At 36.2% G+C, this 21301-nt stretch overlaps 1 protein-coding gene across 5 annotated transcripts in view; it reads right to left on the bottom strand.

Moving 5' to 3' along the window:
• The window catches only part of RABGAP1L (RAB GTPase activating protein 1 like), a 765564-nt gene that overhangs the window by 272969 nt on the left and 471294 nt on the right, over positions 1 to 21301 (bottom strand). For all 5 annotated transcript variants that reach the window (XM_047840293.1, XM_047840290.1, XM_047840291.1 and 2 more), the window contains 2 exons: positions 19636 to 19710; positions 218 to 343 (listed from right to left, as the gene is read on the bottom strand). In XM_047840293.1, coding sequence (XP_047696249.1) covers positions 218 to 343; positions 19636 to 19710 — 201 coding nt within the window. The remainder of the gene's footprint in view (positions 1 to 217; positions 344 to 19635; positions 19711 to 21301) is intronic.

Genomic DNA, 21301 nt, shown 5'->3' with positions numbered 1-21301 from the left:
ATTAAAGTTGAATATTTAAAATAGAAGACTATTTTAAAAATGATCAAATGGTGAAATAAATATTAACACCAATGCAGATAGTGGTCAGAAACCAAATATGTCTACATTTTCTGTAGAAGTCCATTAAACCTCTATGAATCATTATTGTTCATCAATTTTATTACTTTTTCTGTACTTCAAACAACCCCTGAGTGACAAAAGCCTAATTTTCACTTACCTGCATTAGTCTCTCCAACTGATAGAATTTACAGTGAAGATCTTCAAAGTTGTTTTTGTAGAGATCTCGCAAACCATAGTCATACATGATTTTCACCAAAACACAGAATGCTTGCTCCTCTGGCATCTATAGGAAAACAGATACATAGAGAACCTGACTGAGTGGCATGTGGCCAGAATGTCAGAAAAGTCCCTTCATGTTAGCAGTCCGCTGCATCAATGGCTAAAGGCCTCTACTCACGGTTCCTGAGTTCAAGCCCCGCATTGGGCTCCGTGCTGGCAGTGTGGAGCCTGCTTGGGATTCTTTCTCTCTGCCCTTCCCCTGCTCATGCTCTCTCTCTCTCTCAAAATAATAAATAAACTTTTAAAAAAATAGGGAATACACTCACATGATTCAAAAATCAAAATGATGCAAAAGTATATAAAGGTAAATCTCCAAGTATAATAACCCCCATACCCGCCCCCCTCATCTCTTTGGCATAACCTTGTAACTATGTTCAATAATTTCTCATGTATCCTGCTAGTATTTATTTATGCAAATAAAAGAATCACACTTATTTTATTTCTTCCCTTATCTACATAGAAGATAACATTCTCTAAACATTACTATGCATCTTGCTTCCACAGCCCCCCCCCCCCAACATATTCCCAAAAGAGGGACTGCTGGGTCAAAGGTAAGTGCAATTTTAATTTTGATAGACAGGGAGAGGCTGCCTTCCCAGTCTTCTTGATACTGCTATTTTCTTTCTATATAAATAGTTTTTAGGAAAGAATGTTATGAACTTCCACCATTAAGAGTTAAATGACAAATTCTAATATACCCTTCCTAGACGTATTTTTATCTGAACAGAAAATGAAATCTTAAACCCAAGAAACAAATCTCTACATCATGGTATCAATAAACTGAAGGGATTTAGAAAGAAACATATCCAATATTCTAGAAATTACATCAAGCCAACAGAAAAAGATTTTATCTTCAACTCACTGTCCTAAAATGTAACTGTTTATGTAAACATTTACTTGCAATGTCACTTCTTTGAAAATCTGACCTTGGCTGATTATGATATTTGACACCTTGTTAAATTAACTGCCTGCCTGAATAATTGAATCAAGTAGAATTCTATTTACCCACTTAGAAATGTAACTGTTTATTTAAATTCCTACACCAATTGGCCACTTCTATTTTCTACTTACAAACCATAAAATATGTAAATTAGTTAAATAAAACCTAAAGTTAAGTAAGTACACTTAGTTGTTGTCATTTCAATTCTGTAAATATTTACTTATTTCGTATTTTTTAAGCTTATTTATTCATTTTGAGAGAGAGAGAGAGAGAGAGAGAGAGAGAGAGCGCGCACATGCAGGGAAGGGGCAGAGAGGGAGGGAGAGAAAGAATCTCAAGCAGGCTCCACACTGTCAGCTCAGAGCCCAATGTAGGGCTCGATCTCAGACACTGTGAGATCATGACCTGAGCCAAAATCAAGAGTCAGACCTTAACCAACTAAGCCAGGCACTTCTACTTATTTCTTTTTTATCTGAGTTGTTTGGGGCTTTGACCCCAGGTGTTCAAGTCAGCAAACAGTTTTCAGCTTACACTCATTTAGATGCAAGTGCACTGTATTCTTCCCTCTTTTAACAATTCTGTCATTGGAGCCTCAAGTGACACTGACTTGCACATGCATGGTGTACCCCTCTTACCACCAAGGTCTTAGCCTCTCCATCTTTCTCTTGGATCTTTCCTAAAATGGCCAAACAAAAGTGCTCATGTAAGGTAATGGTAGCCAGCCCTAGAGAAACGAATTCACTTATAATCTCCCTCTAAGTGAATGCTGTTTAGTTAAATAGTTGGTATCCTATAAAGGGAACAAGCCTTTATTTCCTTAAATGGGTAAAGCCATTAAAGTAAATGAAAGGTTTAAATGCCGTATGGGATTCACACAGCCAGTCACTGAACATGAGAGATATATGCAGTGTGCTAGGCCCTGTGCACACAGAAGTAATGGTATAGCACCTTCCCAAAGGACAACTAAATAGGCAATCTCTTTGACTTTGATATGGACACACCAATCCTGGGATAAACAACATCTCTACAGCGAGAGCACAAGCAAGGGGTGGGTATGAGCTCGACCAGGAAAAATTAGTCAGGAAAATGACAAATGAACATAAATCTTTACTTTGCTTTTAGGTATGGAGCTTAAATTCTCCCTCCCTCCGTCTATCTCCCTCATCTCTATCTCACTCTTCTCGGCTCTTTCCTCCCCACTCCCCATCCATTTCTCTCTCACACACAAACAATATATTTAATACGCATTCTTAAAAAGACAAAAGCCTTTATATGTTGGAGTTTGATCCCCCAAAATAAAGTGGCCCAATTCCAGTCCATAACCTTTATTTAAAAAAAAGAAAATCTGGGGTGCCTGGGTGGCTCAGTTGGTTGAGCGAACGACTTTGGCTCAGGTCATGATCTCACGGTCCGTGAGTTTGAGCCCCGCGTCGGGCTCTGTGCTGACAGGTCAGAGCCTGGAGCCTGTTTCAGATTCTGTGTCTCCCTTTCTCTGACCCTCCCCCGTTCATGCTCTGTCTCTCTCTGGCTCAATAATAAATAAACGTTAAAAAAAATTAAAAAAAAGAAAATCTCCATTTGTGGGAGTGGGGAGTCTTAGAGCTCTTGTCTTCCATGTCTAGCTTCAGGCAACAAAAATCAAGTTTTCAATTTCCAGTAGGTTCACATGCCACACAAAAATGGTAGACGAACCCTATAAAATACCAGCCCAGCTGGGGCAGAGTCAATACTGAAGATCAGCGAAGACGAAAGTCAGGCATAATAGGTTCTTACAGGATCTCAGATACCGTCTCATCATAAAACTGACTAAAAATGAACCCTTATGAAGTCAAAAAGGCTGTGAAACAGAATGAGTGAGAAAGTAATGTGAAACACGTATAATCCTTTGGAAAGTGAAAATGCAACCTTCTCTTTCTAGTTTAAACACTAAATGCAATCTATTCAGCATGTCTAATTAAGCTTCCCTGGATATTTCTCTTTCCATTAGTAGTAGCAACCAGGGCAAGCAAATAAAACTTAGCAAAAAAATGTCAAAGATTTTAAAAATGAAAATAAAGATCTAAAAATATATAAAACAGACAACAAATACTGACTGACATTTAAACTGCAAAGGCTTGTAATGATATTTTGTTTTTGAAGGATAAGATAATACATGTTTGAGGAAGATATACCTTAGAAAAGTGTCAGTATCAGGGAGTAAAAGCTGATCCTAGACTGGTGGTATTGTGAAATGTGAGAAGTCTGATAGGAAAATATAGTTTGGAAATGCTTTCTTTTTAAAGTTTTATCTAAGTAAAATCTACACCCCATGTGGAGCTCAAACTCACAACCCCGCGATCAAGAGTCACATGCTCTTCCAACTGAGCCAGTGAGGCACCCCCACAGTTTGGAAATTCTAAACAATAATCACTTACTGATGGCCACGAATGATTCCAACAATGGCACAAGATTTTACTTCTAAAATTAAATAATTTATTAGCATTGTCAATGCAAATAAACATAATACTAATAATTCTATTAACAAGTTGGGTAATAGGGGTCTTGCTAAAGCATTAGGAGTATTTGGCCATTATCCAGAACTCATCAAACAGCACAAAGTAAATGGACTGGAGTTGAGAAGTGCTGTGTAGCAGGGCAGCATTTGATAGTATTTCCATCATCCAGATTAAAACATTTACAAACAGACTCAGAGGTCAGATAACAGTACAATGCAGCAAAACAATGAGTAAGTGATTTTCAGTATTTACTACTTCTGGATTTTAAAACTTTATCTCATTGTAAGCTTAATCATTCCATTTTCTCCAGCTTTATTGAGATGCAATTGACATAGAACACTGTGTAATTTTCAAGTGTTCAAAGTGATGATTATATATAGATATGTTACAAATATAACATATATATATATTTCTCAAAATGATGACCATCATAGATTAGTTAAAAGATCTGTCACCTCACATAGTTATAATTTTTTCGTGTAGTAAGTAACTTTTAAGATCTCTCTTAGCAACTTTCAAATATACAGTACGGTATTGTCAACTATAGTCATCAAACTGTTAACCAGAACTTATTAATTTCATAACTTAAAGTTTGTACCATTTCACCACACTCACCCATTCTCCCCCCACCCTGTGGCAACTACCAATCTACTCTCTTTAATGACTTCAGCTTGTTTAGAGTCTACATATAACTGATACACACTTATTTTCTTAGCATAATGCCCTTTAGGTCTACCCATGCTGTCACAAATGTCAGGATTTCCTTTTTTATGGGTGAATAGTATTCCATTATATGTATATGCCACATTATCTTTACCCATTCACCTGCTGATGGACATCTAGGTTGTTTCCATGTCTTGCCTATTGTAAATAGTGCTGCTATGAACATGGGGGTGCTAATATCACTTTAAGATGGTAATTTCATTCTTTCTGGATATATATTCAGAAGTGGAATTGCTGGATCATAGGGTAGTTCTATTTTTAATACTCCAAAGAACGTCCATACTGTTTTCCATAGTAGCTTCACCAGTTTACATTCCCACCAAAGTGTACAAGGGTTCCCTTTTATCCACATCCTTGCCAATACTTGTTACCTCTGGTCTTTTTGATAATAGTTATTTTAACAGGTGTGAGACAATATCTCATTGTGTTTTTTATCTCCATGATGATTGGTGTTGTTGAGCACCTTTTCATATACCTGTTAGATTCTGAGTATCTTCTTTGGAAAAAATGTCTATTCAGGTCATCTGCCCATTTTTTCATTGGGTGATCCGCCCCCTCCCCTCCCCGAGTTACAGTTCTTCATATGTTTTGGATATTAATCCTTATCAGATATGTGGTTTGCAAATATTTTTTCCCATTGTGTAGGCTGCCCTTTCATTTTGCGGATGTTTCTTTTGCCATGAAGATGTAGTCCCACTTGTTAATCTTTGCTTTTGTTGTCTGTGCTTTTGATGTCCTATCCAAAGAATCACTGTCAAGACCAAAGTCAAAAAGATTTTTATCTATGTTTACCTCTAGGTGGTTTCAGGTTTCAGGTCTTACATTTAAATACTTAATCCATTTTAATTTTTATGAGGTGTAAGACAGGGGTGCAGTTTCATTCTTTTGCATATGATGTCCAGTTTTCCTAACACCATTTACTAAAGAAACTACTCTTTCCCCATTAAATATGCCTAGCTTCTTTGTCAAATTATTAGTTGGCTATATATACATAGCTTTATTTCTGGGCTCTCAATTCTGTTTCATTGGTCTACAGAACAATTTTTATGTCAGTATCATACTGATTACTATAGTTTTGTAGGAGATACTGATATGTCAGTATCATTTGATTACTATAGTTTAGTAAGAGAGTTTAAAATCAGAAAAGTGTGATGCCTCCACCTTTGCTCTTCTCCTCAGGACTGTTTTGGCATTCAGGGTCTTCTATGTTTCCACACAACATTTTAGATTGTTTTTTCTAATTCTGAAAAACTGTCATTGGGATTAAGTTTTTAAAATTAAAAAAATTAATTTTAGAGAGCACAAGTGGGGGAAAGGGGCAAAGGTGGGGGGAGAAAGGGAGAGAGAAAGAATCTTACACAGGTTCCATGTTCAGCATGGAGCCTGACGTGGGGCTCGATCCCACAACCCTGGGATCATGACCTGATCCAAAATCAAAAGCCAGATGCTCAACCTACAGAGCCACTCAGGCACCCTTGTCATTGTGATTTTATTTTATTATTTATTTATTTATTTATTTATTTATTTTTTTTTTTAAAGAATTTTTTTTTTCAACGTTTATTTATTTTTGGGACAGAGAGAGACAGAGCATGAACGGGGGAGGGGCAGAGAGAGAGGGAGACACAGAATCGGAAACAGGCTCCAGGCTCCGAGCCATCAGCCCAGAGCCTGACGCGGGGCTCGAACTCACGGACCGCGAGATTGTGACCTGGCTGAAGTCGGACGCTTAACCGACTGCGCCACCCAGGCGCCCTTCATTGTGATTTTAATAGGGATTGCATTGAATCTGTAGATGACTTTGGTTATTACCAATTCTTCTGATCCATGAGAAGGAGTATGTTTCCATTTATGTCTTCTTCAATTTCTCTCATCTATGTTTTATAGTTTTCAGTGTACAGTAATTCACCTCCTTAAATTTATTACTAAATATTTAACTTTTGATACTACTGTAAATGGGATTATTTTATTTCTTTTCCAGATAGCTCATTGTTAAGTATATAGAAACATAACTGAAGTTTGGATGTTGATTTCAGATCCTGCAACTGTAATGAATTTGCTGATTAGTTCTAACAGTTTTTTTGGTGGAGTCTTTAGGGTTTTCTATACATAAGATCATGTCATCTTCAAAGAAAGACTTTCATTTTTTTCCTTTCTGATTTGGATATCTATGATTTCTTGTTCTTGCCTGACTGCTCTGGCTAGCATATTCACTACTATGTGGAATATGAGTGGTGAGAGTGGTCTCCCTTGTCTTATTCATAGTCAAGAAAAAGCTTTATTTTTCTTTGTTTCAGTGGGGATATAACTGACACATAACATTATATTAGTTTCAGGTATGTAACATAATATGTAACATAATAGTTCAATATCTGTACATAATTGAAATGATCACAAGTCTAGTTAACATCTATCACAATAGATGTTCAATGATTTTTCTTGCAATGAGAACTTTTAAGATTTAATCTCAGCATTATACAGACGCCTGGGCTGGTCAGTTGGTTAAGCCTCCCAACTTCGACTCAGGTCGTGATCTCACAGTTAGTGCATTTGAGCCCCGCGTCAGGCTCTGTGCTGACAGCTCAGAGCCTAGAGCTTGGAGCCTGCTTCGGATTCTATGTCTCCCTCTCCCTCTGCCTCTCCCCTGCTCATGCTGTCTCTCTCTCAAAAATAAATAAACATTAAAAACTTTTATTTAAAAGAAAAGATTTAATCTCTTAGCATTTTTCAAATGTGCAAAACAGTATTATTAACTATAGTCACTATGCTGTACATTACATCCCTATGACTTACTTATTTAATAACTGGAAGTTTGTACCTTTTGACCTCCCCCTCACCCATTTCACGCACCCCTAACCCCCCACTTTTGGCAACTATTTGTTTTCTCTATTTATGAACTTTTTTTGGTGAGATTCTACATGTAAGTGAGATCATATAATATTTGTGTTTCTCTGTTTAACTTATTTTATTTAGCATAATGCACATACATATATGAGACACATTTTCTTTATCCACTCATCCATCCATGGCCACTTAGCCTGCTTCAATATCTTGGCTATTATTGTAAGTAATGTTACAATGACCATAGGGGTGCATATATCTTTTGACTTCAGTGTTTTTATTTCCTTGGGATAAATACCCAGAACTTGAACTGTTAGGTCATATGGTAGTAATATTTTAATTTTTTGAAGAATCTCTATACTATCTTCATAGCAGTTGCACCAATTTACATTCCCACCAATAGTACACAAAGGTTCCCTTTTCTCTACATCTTTGCCAATACTTGTTACTTTTTGTCTTTTTGATAATAGCCATTGTCCTATATATATGTGTGTGTATATATATATATACACACACATACGTATATATATACACACATACATATGTATATATATATACGTATATATACACACATATATGTATACACACGTGTGTATATATACAATATATACACACGTGTATATATATATACACGTTTATACACACGTATATATACATACATATATGTATATATATATACACGTGTATATATATACACACATATACACGTGTATATACACACATATATATACATGTGTATATGTGTATATATACGTATATATATGCATATAATACGTGTATATACATGTATATGCGCATATATATGTATATATATAAGGTGTATATGTACATATATAAGGTGTGTGTATATACATATATATATATACACACACATATATATGTGTATATATATAAGGTGATATTTCATTGTGGTTTTGATTTGCATTTCCCTTAGGATTGGTGATGTTGGGCACCTTTTATTGTAGCTCTTGGTCATCTATATATCTAAAGGGAAAACTTTCAACCTTTCACCATTGAGTATGATGTTACTGGTTTGTCATATATGGCATTAATTATGTTGAGGTACATTCTATACCCAATTTGTTGAGAATTTTTATCATGAATGGATGTTGAATTTTGTCAAATTCTTTTTCTCCATCTATTGAGATGATCATACAACTTTTATCTTTCATTCTACTAATGTGATATATCACATTTATGATTTGCATATGAACCATCCTTGCATTTCAGGGATGAATCCCACTTGCTCATGGTGTATGATCCTTCTAATGTGATGTTCAATTCAGTATGCTAGTATTTTGTTGAGAATTTCTGCATGTATATTCATCAAGAGTATACTGTCTTACAGTTTTCTTTTTTTGTAGTGTCCTTAATATGGTTTTGGTGTCAGGGTAATGCTTGCCTTGTAAAACGAATTTGGGAGTTTTCCCTTCTCAACTTTTTGGAAGAGTTTGAGAAGGACTGGTATTAATGGTGCTTTTAAAGGGTTGATAGACTCTACCAGTGAAACCATCTAGTCCTGGACTTTTATTTGTTGGAGGATTTTTGATGACTGATTCAATCTCCTCTTACTAATTATTGGTGTATTCAGATTTTCTATCTCTTCAGTCTTCATTGGCTGTTTTTAGGAATTTATCCATTTTTTTTCTAGGTTGTCAAATTTGTGGGAGCATACTTATTCATAGTAATCTCATGATACTATGTATTTCTCTGGTATCAGTTGTAATGTCTTTTCTTTCACTTATAATTTAATTTATATGAGCCTTCTTTCTTTTTTATTTGGTTAGCCTAGCTAAATGTCTGTCAATTTTGTTTACATTTTCAAAGTACCAACTATTAGTTTTGTTAATATTTTCTATTGCTTTTCTATTCTCTATTTCATTTGTTTCTGTTGCAGTCTGTATTATTTTCTTCTTTCTACTAATTTGGGGCTTAACTTGTTCTTATTCTAGCTCCTTGAGGTATAAAGTTAGGTTATTTGAGATATGACTATTTCCTTGATGTATGCATCTATCACTATAAACTTCCCTCTAAAGCTGCTTTTACTGCATCCTGTAAGTTTTGGTATTTAGTGCTGCCATTTTCATTTCTCTGAAAATCTTTTTTTAATGTTTTACTTATTTTTGAGAATACAGAGCATGAGCAGGGGAGGGCAGAAAGAGGGGCGGGGAGAGAATCTGAAGCAAGCTCCAGGCTCTGAGGTGTCAGCACAGAGCCTGATGTGGGGCTTGAACTCACGAACTGTGAGATCATGACCTGAGTGGAAGTCAGACACTTAACCAACTGAGCCACCCAGGTGCCCCTCTCTCAAGGTATTTTTTAACTTCCTTGATGATTTCTTCTTTGAATCACTGTATGTTCAGGAGCGTGTTGTTTAATTTCTGCATATTCACGAATTTTCCAACTCTTCTCCTGTTACTGATTTCTAGTTTCATACCACTGTGATGGTAAAAGCTACCTTATATAGGTCCTATATTCATAAATTTCTTGAGATTCTTTTCCGTGACCTAACATATGATCTATCCTAGAAAATGTTCCATGAGTTCTTGAGAAGAATGTGTATCCTGCTGGTGTTGGGTGGAATGTTTTGTATTTGTCTGTTTAGTCCATTTAGTCTATAGTGCTGTTCAAATCTGCTGTTTCCTTATTGGTTTTCTGCCTAGATGATCCATTGTTGACAGTGAGGTTTTAAAGTCCCCAAATATTACAGTTGTTATTTATTTCTCCTTTTAGTTCTGTTTGTATCTGCTTTATATATTAGGTGTGCCAATGTGGGTGAATACGTGTTTTTAATTGTTATATCTTCTTGACGGCATTTTTATCATTATATGGTGACTTTGTCTCTTTTGACCTTTTTTAGCTTCAAGTCTATTTTGTCCAGTGTAAGTATAGCTACCTCTACTTTCTTTGGGTTACAATTTGCTTGAAATACGTTTTTTTCTCCTTTTACTCTCAGTCTGTATGTGTCCTTAAGACTAAAGTGAGTCTCTTATAGACAACATATTATTGGGTCTTGTTTTCTTTTTCCAATCAGCTATTCTATATATTTTGATTGGAGAATTTATCCATTTATGTTTAAAGTCATTATTAATAGATAACAACTCACTATTGACATTGTGTTAACTGTGTTCTGACTTTTTTTGTGGGTTGTTTCTTGCTTTCTCTTTTGCTGTCTTCCTTTATGATTTAATGGCTTCCTGTGACAGTATGCTTTCTCTTCTTTTCTCTTTAGTGAATCTACTGTCAATTTTGCTTTGTGGTTACCATGAAACTTACATAAAATATCCTATAGTTATAACATCCTATTTCAGGCTTAGGAAAACTCAACTTTGATAGTATACAGAAATGGGATACTTTTACTTCTCCCCCCCACCTCACACTTTAGGTTATTGATGTTAGAGTATACATCTTTTTTATATCGTATAGAAAAAATTATTGTAGTTATGGTTATTTTTAATATATTTATTTTTTAACTTTACACAAGAGTTGTAAGTAAATTATGTACTACCACTATATATTACACAAACTGACTTTGACTACATATTTACCATTACCAGTGAATTTTACACATTCATATGCTTTCACAATGTTAATGAGCATCCCTTTTATTTCAGCTTGATAAATGCCCTTCAGAGTTTATTGTAAGAGAGGTCCAGTGATGATGAACTCCCTCAGCTTTTGGTTGTTTGGAGAAATCTTTATCTCTCCTTCATTTCTGAAGGTTAGCTTTGCCAGGTATGATATACTTTTGCTCTCAATACGTCTTTGAATATATCGTCCCACTCTTTCCTGGCCTACAGTGTTCTGCTGAGATACTAAATAGTTATATGGAGAGTTCACTTGTATGTGGTGAGTAGCTTCTTGTTGTCCTCAAAATTCTCTTTGATTTTTGACAACTTAATTATAATGTGTCTTGGTGTAACCCTGTTCAGATTATAACCATTTGGGGTCTCCTGGGCATCATAAATCTGGAAGTCCTTTTCTATCCCCAAGTTCGGGAGGTGTATAGCCATTGTTGCTTTAAATGGACTTTCTTTCCCTGCTTCACTTCCTTCTGGGATTCCCATAATGCATATATTATTTCATGTGATGGTGTCCCATAAGTTCTGTAGGCTTTCTTCACTTTTTTTTCATTTTTTTCTTTTTGCTCCTCTGACGTGACAGTTCAAATGACTTATCTTCCAGTTCACGGATTCCTTCTTACATTTGGTTGAGTCTGTTGTAGTTGTCTATTAAAGTCTTCAGTTCAATCATTGTAGTCTTCAGCTCTAGAATCTGTATTGTGATGGTTTCTATTTCTTTCTTGACTTCATTTTGTTTTCCTAACTTCATTTAGTTATCTGTGTGTTCTTGTAGCTCACTGAACTTTGAAAGGATTATTCTGAATGCTTTATTAGACATTTCATAGACCTCCATTTCTTTATAGTTACTTGAGCTTTATTAGTTTCCTTTGGTAGTGTCATGTTTACCTGATTCTTCATGATCCATGATTCCTTATGTTCTTATCTGCACACTTGATTAAGTGGTCTCCTCTTCCACACATTACAGGTTTGCTTTGGCATGAAAAGACCGTCACCAGTTAGCTCAGCTTAAGTACTAATGGGTTAGTTAGTACCATCTGTGGGAAAGCAGGGCTTGCTATCAGAGACCAGTTGAGTGAGGCCACTGCTCATGCTCTGAGATCTGGGGGGGATGGTACTGGCTAGGCTACACAGTTGGGTGAGCCTGCTGGCTGTGCTAAACATTCAAGTAAGACCAGTGGGTGGGCTCACAGATTGGGTGGGGCTGCTGGCAATGCTCCATGGTTAGGTGAGGCCACTATCTTGGTTCTGCAATCACTTTTAGATGAACACGGTCAGAGGCCACGTTCCCTGGCAGGGTGGTGCCACTGGCTGGACTCCCCAGTTAGGCAGAATTATAGGTTGGCCCCTGAAACTGCCCCTGGTCAAGTGGGGTCTCAGGTTGTCCTGCCTGACCAGATGGTGATGCTGGCTGGCCTTTGTGTTCAGGTGGGGCCATGGGGCGTATCTCAAAGTTGTGCAGGACCATAGGCTTGGCTTCACAACCAGGCAAGCCACTGACTATGCTCTGCTGTTGGATAGAGTAACTGCCTGGGCTCTCTGGTCAAGAGGGGTTTCCAGCTATTATCCCACAGATGAGTGAGGCTAGAGACTGTGTTCTGTGCTCAGGCGAAATTACTGTCCAGGTTTGCTAACTAGGTGAGGCTGCAGGATGTATTCAGCAATTGGGTAGGAGCATAGCCTGGGCAAGACTGTAGGCTGGGCACTCTGGCTTGGTGGTTCTGTAGACTAGGTTTTGAGTCTGCCCAGGGTCACTGTTATGCAGGGCCAGAGGCTATGATCAAGAGTTGGGCATGGCTTCTGACTTGGGTCTCTGTCTGAGCAGGGCTATAACATGGAATCTACAGTAGCTTGGATTCTCTGGTCAGGACTGGAGGCTAAGCTCAGCAACTGGGAATTTCCTTCCCTGTCTGAGCAAAGCAGAACACGTTCCATGGCCAGTCTGGCCCATTGACTAGGGATCCAAATCAGGCAGAACTGCCAACCAATATACGTTTTTTTAAAAATATTAAGAATCTGGAGCATGGGGATCTCTAATATTGAATACCCATCTTTGCTATATACATACAGGATCTCTGTCGTAAAATCAGTGCTGTTTTATTGGGGAAAGGAGGAGATAAGTATTAACATCTTATAATTTAAGATATCAAAATATCATCCATGGCTCTATGAAATACAAAACTAAGGACCTGACTCACATGTGTAATCTGAGAATCAATCATGATGTAATCATTGTTTGGTAACAAATGTTGATAAGTATCTGCCATCTGTACTAACACTGAATGGAGACAGTCTCTAAGCTTCGTTGCTTCTTTCTGCAATGAACCATAAAACAAAGCAGGTCTAAGTACTTCAAAAGTTTTTAAGGCTCACCTGATGTAAGATACATCAACATATGTTTCAAAGTAAAATTATATGTTAATATAAAATAATCCCCTTATTTAGGATAAAACTAAATTTTCTGTTATCCATGATGGTGTTTCATATATTTTTGTAATAAATCTATGTTTTTCTGTGAAGGCAATGAAAATTCCACTAATCTTTAGTTTTCTTCAACAAAGAAAGATGCTAGTGACAACTCTGAAAATCATGAACTCCTGAGTGTTCATTTTCTGTTTACAAATTGGAAAGCAAATAAAACGAAAACTTCTAGCTGTTCATTTTCCTTTTAAATCAAATACATGCTAAAATATATTTAAATTAAATGTCTATTTATAATCCATAAAACATATTGTACAACATACTAGTTTGCTGTGTGCGATCGATTTAAGCTAGTGGGACAAGGGTCCAAAAGAAAAGGCAGAGTAAATAATTACCAATTTTAGAAAAAAATAGCAACAAATAGTATCATTAGAGGCATTCGTTCATGACTCCATCTGATCCTCGTAAAAATTCTGTAAGGTGTGTATTATTTTTACATGTTAAATATTAACTAGTGAAGTTCAGAGAAGTTAAGTGATTTTCCAATAACTACACATCTATTAAGTAAAGCCTAGATTTAATTCCATGGTTGCATGCTTTTTTTGTGCCAGATACAAAATAAGACCCTTTTCATTAACAATATAAAGTATTCAATATTCATAAAAATCCTAGAAGAATGATAATATTACTTCCATTTTATAAATGAAGAAGCTGAAGCTCAGAGAGTTTAGGAAACTTGAAAGGTATTAAACCACAATTCAAATGTATAGTTGTGCCTTTCATTATCCATGAAAGAGGTCAGCTTTGAAAGGGCAGAGAAACCAAAGACAGTAGTTAATGGGAAGATCAAGAGACTGTTTTTTAAAGGTAAGATGTCTTGAGTGTATTTATGTACATGGAGATGTTGTGAAATGGCTCAAAAGAAGTGAAGCAAGAATTAACTGGGAACAGAAAAATTTCTTGGATCTTAAGGAAAAAAAATGATTTAGGAGTACAGGACTTATTAAAAAATACAGCTCATTAAAAATTTCAGCTACTCTAAGTCAAGGTTATGTCACATGTAGCAGAATGCTGAATAATATAATGGCACACGTACTTTTACTTACATATACATATAAAGACACTAGGAACTCAGTATCTTCCATCTTCAGTTCTGCGGAAATGTTTTAATAAAACTAAGAAGTAGCTCTGCTTCTCATTTCTTAAGTCCACTGGTTAAATCTTATCTTAAACCTATCTTTTTGGGGAGTTGCATTAAAGGATTTGTAACTTGTAATTTTTAAACCTTATTTCATTTTTAAATATAACCCACAAAAATGCATAAAAGTTAAATGTATGCTTTAATAAATAATTTGATCATAAAGTGAAACCAAATAATTATAAAGACAAATGTAACCACCACCCAGGTTAAGATAGAGTACTGTCAGTACTCTTGAAGATCCTGGTATGTCACTTCCCAATTATGACTCCTCATTTGTCAAGAAATCACTATCCTGGGTTACCTGGGTGGCTGGCTCAGTCAGTTAAGCATTGACTAAGTTTGGGCTCAGGTCATGATCTCATGGTTTGAGATCACAAAGTCTGACAGCATGGCGCCTGACTGAGATTCTCTCTCTCCCTTTCTATCTGCCCCTCCCTGGGCTCGCATGTGCTCTCTTTCTCTCTCAAAAATAAATGAATGAATGAATTAATGAATGAATGAATAAATAAATAAATAAGAAATCACTATTCTGACTTTATCAGTAATTACTTCATTGGTGTCATTTATATTTTCCACCTACATAGCATCCTAAAAATAGACTTCAGTTTTGTCTGCTATGAACTTTCCACTAAAGGGAAACATAACAAATGATACCAAGTATACTCTTCTTTCTTACTAAACCTTATGTTTGTATGACTCATTCACATTAATTTATGTAGTGTAAAACATTCATTTCGCTGTTATATAGTGTTCTATTAAATATATCACAATTTTTCCATTTTAATGTCTAATTACAATTCTAGTATTAGACATTCTAACAGCAGACATTTGAGGTGTTTGTTATAAACACTGATCTGAGGACAATTCTAACACACAATTTTGGTGTACATGTGCATAAGTTTGACTTTAAAATATACATTTAGGAGTGGAATTGCTGGGTATGCATATCTTTGTCAGACAAAGCCTTTGGTTTCTGAAGGAATTGTGCCCAGTCATAGTTTTTTTTTTTTTTAATTCAATAGTTTTAAACATTCTGGATTATCCAAAAATAATCCTTTCTGTAGTTGGAAAGCTTCCATGCTTGCCAATAATAGTATATATACACTAATTTAACCTTAAAAAGGAACATGATTTTCTGAAGGTCTAAAAAAAATGTATGTTCAATGAAAAAAAAATTTTAAACTTCTTGACAAGAAGTATGGTAGTAAAACATATTGGGTTAAAATTATTTAAAATAGTTTATATGATATTTAGAATGAAATATATACAAGAATATCATTTATCATATTTCCAAATAAGCAATGACTAATCCTATAATGATGATATCACTGATTATTATTGCATATTTAACATCAAAGGCACATGAACACTATAATGGTTACAAGCAATCTGTGCCATAATATTCTTCTCCAACTGTAAATGATAAATTTCTTGTAATTCTATCAATAGATATAATAGCATCTACTGTGACAGACAATTCTTCGGCTTAAGATACTACAAGTTGCAAAGCTATTATCAAAGCATCTGGAAATTTCTAAGTATCAAGAAAGAGAAATTAATTATTTCCTAAAATTACTTAGACAATGGAAAACCTTAAAAATTCTAATCTTTTGTTTTTGAACATATTTTCATTTTTGATCTTCCCTTCTCCTTAGGCAGTGACTGTGAAATATAAATGACCATGGGGGAGGAAAAGACAGTATCCGAAAAGAAGCAGATTCTGACAATGATTAATATGGAGCTGCCAAAGGATGTCTGGCAGCAAAAAGAAGCAAATGCTTATGTAACTGATAAAAAATTAGTTAGTAGCAAATAACATATCTCCCTGGAACCTGAGATAGCGTATTTGATGAATTGTTTAAGCTAGCCTTTATTCTTCTACCTGCTTACGCCCCAGAGGCAAAAATATGAAAAAGAAAAAAATTACAGTTGATTTCTCTTATTCGAGTTGGTTAATGGATGAGTTGGTCATTTAATGGAATATGCTGATTAAAAGAATTATTGCATACACTCTCAATTAAAAACAACAATAATATGCTTCTCATTAACACTATGCTGCATACCAGTGACCCTTTCTTCAAAGATTCTGTAGGTATTTCTGTATTTCCAGTTATTTTTATAAGCAATGGCAACAACTGCATAATTGTTATTATACAAAGTGTGAGAAACTAGACTGAATTTCTAGCCATCTTGTGATACAGCTTGAAAGCAACTTTGTGAGTATGTTTAGAATGCAAGCTTGCCACGTGACCGTTCTAAGATGAGGGTAGATAATGTAGGAAAAAAATTCTAGGTTTTGAGCTTTCTAGTTATTTGGGTCACTATCTCTTTTTCTCATGGTAAGGTATTTCCAAATAAATATGAACTTATATTTAATTAACCCTCTGTTAAATGTGAGAACAGATTTCTCAGAAAGATGTTCTTCTCAGTGAAGTTTAATCAATATACTGTAACGTGTTTAATAGGACTACAGGTCTAAAGTGCCAAACTATGATATACGCAAAGATTACTTTGTAGAAGACAAAGTTTCACCACCCATGGCTTCAGCTTTAGCTTCTCATCAGAGTGATTATAAAGGCTCCTTTTAGAAGAAAAGGGATTCTGGGGCACCTAGGTGGCTCAGTCAGTTGGGCATCTGACTTTTGATTTTGGCTCAGGTCATGATCTCATGGTCATGGGATTGGGCCCTGCATTGGGCTCTGTGCTGATAGCACAGAGCTTGCTTGGGATTCTCTCTCTCCCTCTCTCTCTGCCCCTCCCCTGCTGGCTCTCTCTCACGCTCTCTTGCTCTCTCACAAAATAGATAAACAAACGTTAAAAAAAAAAAAACAACATTTAGGAGAAACGGGATTCTGAACCTTGGTGAAGACATCAGTGTCACTGCATACAGCAGCCTCTTGTGTTAGAGAGCTATTTTAGACACTAGGTAGGTTTTGTAGCAGAACAAGGGCCCTGGGAATTTGTGGCCATGAAGTGCTTGATTATCACAGAGAATACCAAGAAGAAATCAAAGAAAGAGGATAACAAGGAAAAGATCAAGAAGGCCACAAACAGATGATAATGCAACAGAGGAAGGTATCAAACTCAAAGTTAAATAAAGTGATTTATTACAATACATCATTGTCATCATTAGAATCAAGTTATCAGAATCAGGACCACGAATCTACTATAATCGCTCTTCATGTCCAGAATGCAAACCTAAAAGAAATGCTTGTTTGTGTTTTAAACTTGCTGGACCTCTTTGCCACATGTGACGGCACTGCGTCTTCCTTCCTGAAAATCAGAAATCCGCCAAGAATTCCTCCTCCTCATCAATCCTTTCAATATCTGGAATTCAGTTCTTGGGCTCTATACTGTTTTACTCTATTTTTCTTAGATGATCTCATCTACTCTCATGATTTCAGCAGTGATTTTCCCCCCAGCATCAGTCTCCAGCATCCAACTGGTTGGCGGACAGCTTCACTCAGATGTCCCCAAAATATCCCAAACCCAAAGAATTCAAAACAAAATTCATCATCAACTCCTAATCATTTTTCTCCATTCAATCTCAATAGATGTTATTTTCTTTCTCAGCTAAAAATCCAAGTAATTCAGTCACCAAAGCTAGAAAATTAGACATATTACTTTTGACTCTTCCTTTGTTAATCCTTCCATAAAACTTAACCAATTTGCCTCCTGCATGCTTCTTATTCTGCTTCTTTTTCTCTGGCTCTCAACATCTCTCATTTAGACTGATATTTCCTAACTGGTCTCTCTGCTCCTGCTTGCTCCCTTCAATTACCCTCTACAAGGTATAAGAAGAATTTATCTGAAATGAACATCTCACTATCTTTCCCTTGTTTCAAACTGATCAATGGCACCTCCTTAGCTTTAGAATAAAGCCCACATTTCTTGACATGATTAGAGTCTTTATAATTTGGTCCCTGCCCATCTTTTTATTTAAAAAAAATTTTTTAATGTTTATTTATTTATTTATTTATTTATTTATTTGAGAGAGAAAGAGAGAGAGAGAGAGAGAGAGAGAGAGAGAGAGAGAGAGAGAGGAGGGAGGGCAGAGAGACGGAGACACAGAATCCAAAGCAGGCTCCAGACTCTGAGCTGTCAGCACAGAGCCCAACACAGGGCTCAAATTCACAAACTGTGAGATCATGACCTGAGCTGAAGTCAGACACTTAACCGCCTGAGCCACCCAGGCACCCCTGGTCCCTGCCCATCTAACCATTTTTACTTCATACCTCTTCCTAGCATAAATTTTCTGACAGTAACTGAACAAAAACTGTAATTTCATATTATTCCCTTTATATGCTGTGCCCTCATGTGTTTCCATGCATTTGTTCATGTTCGTGTTTAGCTATCTCTACTCCCCCCCCCCCTTTCCCAACCTAAATTATTTATGTCTTGGCAAGGTTACCATCTCCTCCAGAAAGTCTTTCCTGAGAGTTCTGGGAGAGCTGGGTTGGGTAATTCTCCTTTCTGTGCTCTTACTCTGTGTATTGCTTTTACTTAGCATACTATAAGGTCTTTAGTGACCGTCAGAAAAATCCATAAAGACACATAAAAAGAATAAAAAGAATAAGTATGTGCCTATAGTACCGGTGTCCCACCCTGAACTATGAGGCCTTCCAGAACACAAATAATAAATTATTCATATTTGTAACTGCACTTCCTAGCCCAGCACTGACAGACCGATGATCAATAAATGTTCTGTTAAATGAAGGTGACTGAGAGGAAAGAGAGTATACAAAAATAAACTGCAGAAAAGAGAAGACTTCCTTGCCATATTCCTTCATAATGGTCCTAGTCCTGCTCATATTTGAGCAGTTACACTGACTTCTTTATTTCTAGAGGGTTCTCTTTAAAAATAACTCCAAATAAGCAATTTATTCCCTTCTTGCTAGCAATATTAATTCAATTGAGAAACCGTCCTGTACTTGACATCAGATCTCTTACTTTATCACCAAAGGTACATTTTAAAAAAGACATGCCATGTGTAATCTCCATCAGATAAATGGAAAATGGGAAGGAAGAAGAAAACCAAGTAGAAAATAAAATAAACTTGGAAGCACCATGCCATTTATCACATGGAAAATTACTTACATGCAGTAGCAATACAGCAGCAAGAAAGGACTGTCCCTGACAGTACCCAATGTCTTCATCGTAGACAGAGTAGGCCTAGAGAAAAGACGCAGAGAAAGAAATACTGTAAATATTCACAGATTTTAATGTACGTTAACATCAGGCTACTACTTGAACTTGTTCCTAGGCTGTGCACCACAACTGCAACTTAAATGTGTGAATCATTAGCACAGTGGGATCCTCAAAGATGCTATATAGTTTCTAAAGCAATTCTAAATGCCCCATTATCTCCAGGTTCATCTTCAGAATTTGGAATAAAGAGATATTCAGAACACCTACTTTTCAAAGATCCATTACGGTTTATAGTCAGGCAAATGAGACCATGGAAGGCAGGAGCAAAGGGTAGAAGAGGGTGGGTAGGTTCTAGAGTAGTTGTGGAGTTCTAATGCAAAGACAAATATACCGATGGTGCTGTTTGAATCCTGGATACGTATCCCATCCCATGTATCCCATCTATGTGTTGTGCTTCATTTTAGTGAGGGGATTTCTATTTAATGCATTTAATACAATGCATTATGATTCTGTGAGTCTAAAAACTGTCTCTGTCCAGGGCAGTGGCTATCAAAGATTACTAGGAAGAGTCACCACTGGGAGGAGGGGAAGTGTAGTAGCTCCCATATGCCAAGGTAGTTAAAGTACCGGATCTGAAACATTTTTTAATTAAAAAAACAAAAGAAAACAACTTTCTTGAAATAGAGTTTGTATTCAGTGAAAAGCATACATTAGTCACACAATTCCTTGAACTGGGTCACTTATGTAACCCCATTATTAAAGAATATTTCCATCATTCCATAACATCCCTCATGCTTCTTTGCAGTCAAACCACCTCCCCTAGGCAACCCCTGATCTGGTTTTTCTCACAACATATTATTAGCTTTGATTTTTTTAAACACTCTCATGCAAATGTAATCATTTAATATAAACTCTTTCGTGTCTGGCTTCTTTTACTCAGTATAATGTTTCTGAGATTCTTCCATGTGGTTGTGTACATTAGCAGGTCATTCCTCTTCATTGATGAGTACTATTCTACTGTGTAAACATACCACAATCTGTTTATCCGTTCTCTCACTGATGAACATTTGGGCTTCTTTGTTTTTGGTTAGTAAGAATAAAGCTGCTATCTATACATAAGGGTTTTTCATGGATATAGATTTTCATTCTCTTTAGGTAAATACCTAGGGGTGGAAGTTCAAGGTTGAAATGACAAGTGTCTGTTTAACTTGTTCATAACAAGTTGCCAAAGTGTCTGCCCAAGTGGTTGTAACTCAGTTTTCACACCCACACCAGCAAACTATGAATATTTAATGCTTCACGTTCTTGTCAATACTTGATACTGCCAGTCTCTTTCTCTTTATTAATTCCTATGGTTTTAATTCGCATTTCCCCGATGGCTAAAGATGTAGGGTGTACCATCACGTACTTTTAGGCAACTGATATATATTCTTTTGTGACACTCTCTTCAAGCTCTTGCCCACTTGTTTCATTAGGTTGTTTGTCTTATTACTGTTGATTCATGGGAATTCTTGATACATTCTGTTTACGAGTCACTGCCAGACACGTGTGTTACCAATATTTTCCCCTAGTCTGTGCCCTGCCTTTTTCACCCTCCTAATGATGTCTTTTGAAG

Source organism: Prionailurus viverrinus, chromosome F1, assembly GCF_022837055.1.
Source record: "Prionailurus viverrinus isolate Anna chromosome F1, UM_Priviv_1.0, whole genome shotgun sequence".
Taxonomy (NCBI): Eukaryota; Metazoa; Chordata; class Mammalia; order Carnivora; family Felidae; genus Prionailurus; species Prionailurus viverrinus.
The sequence above is the reverse complement of the archived record's forward strand: the minus strand, read 5'-3'. Positions and strand labels throughout refer to the sequence as shown.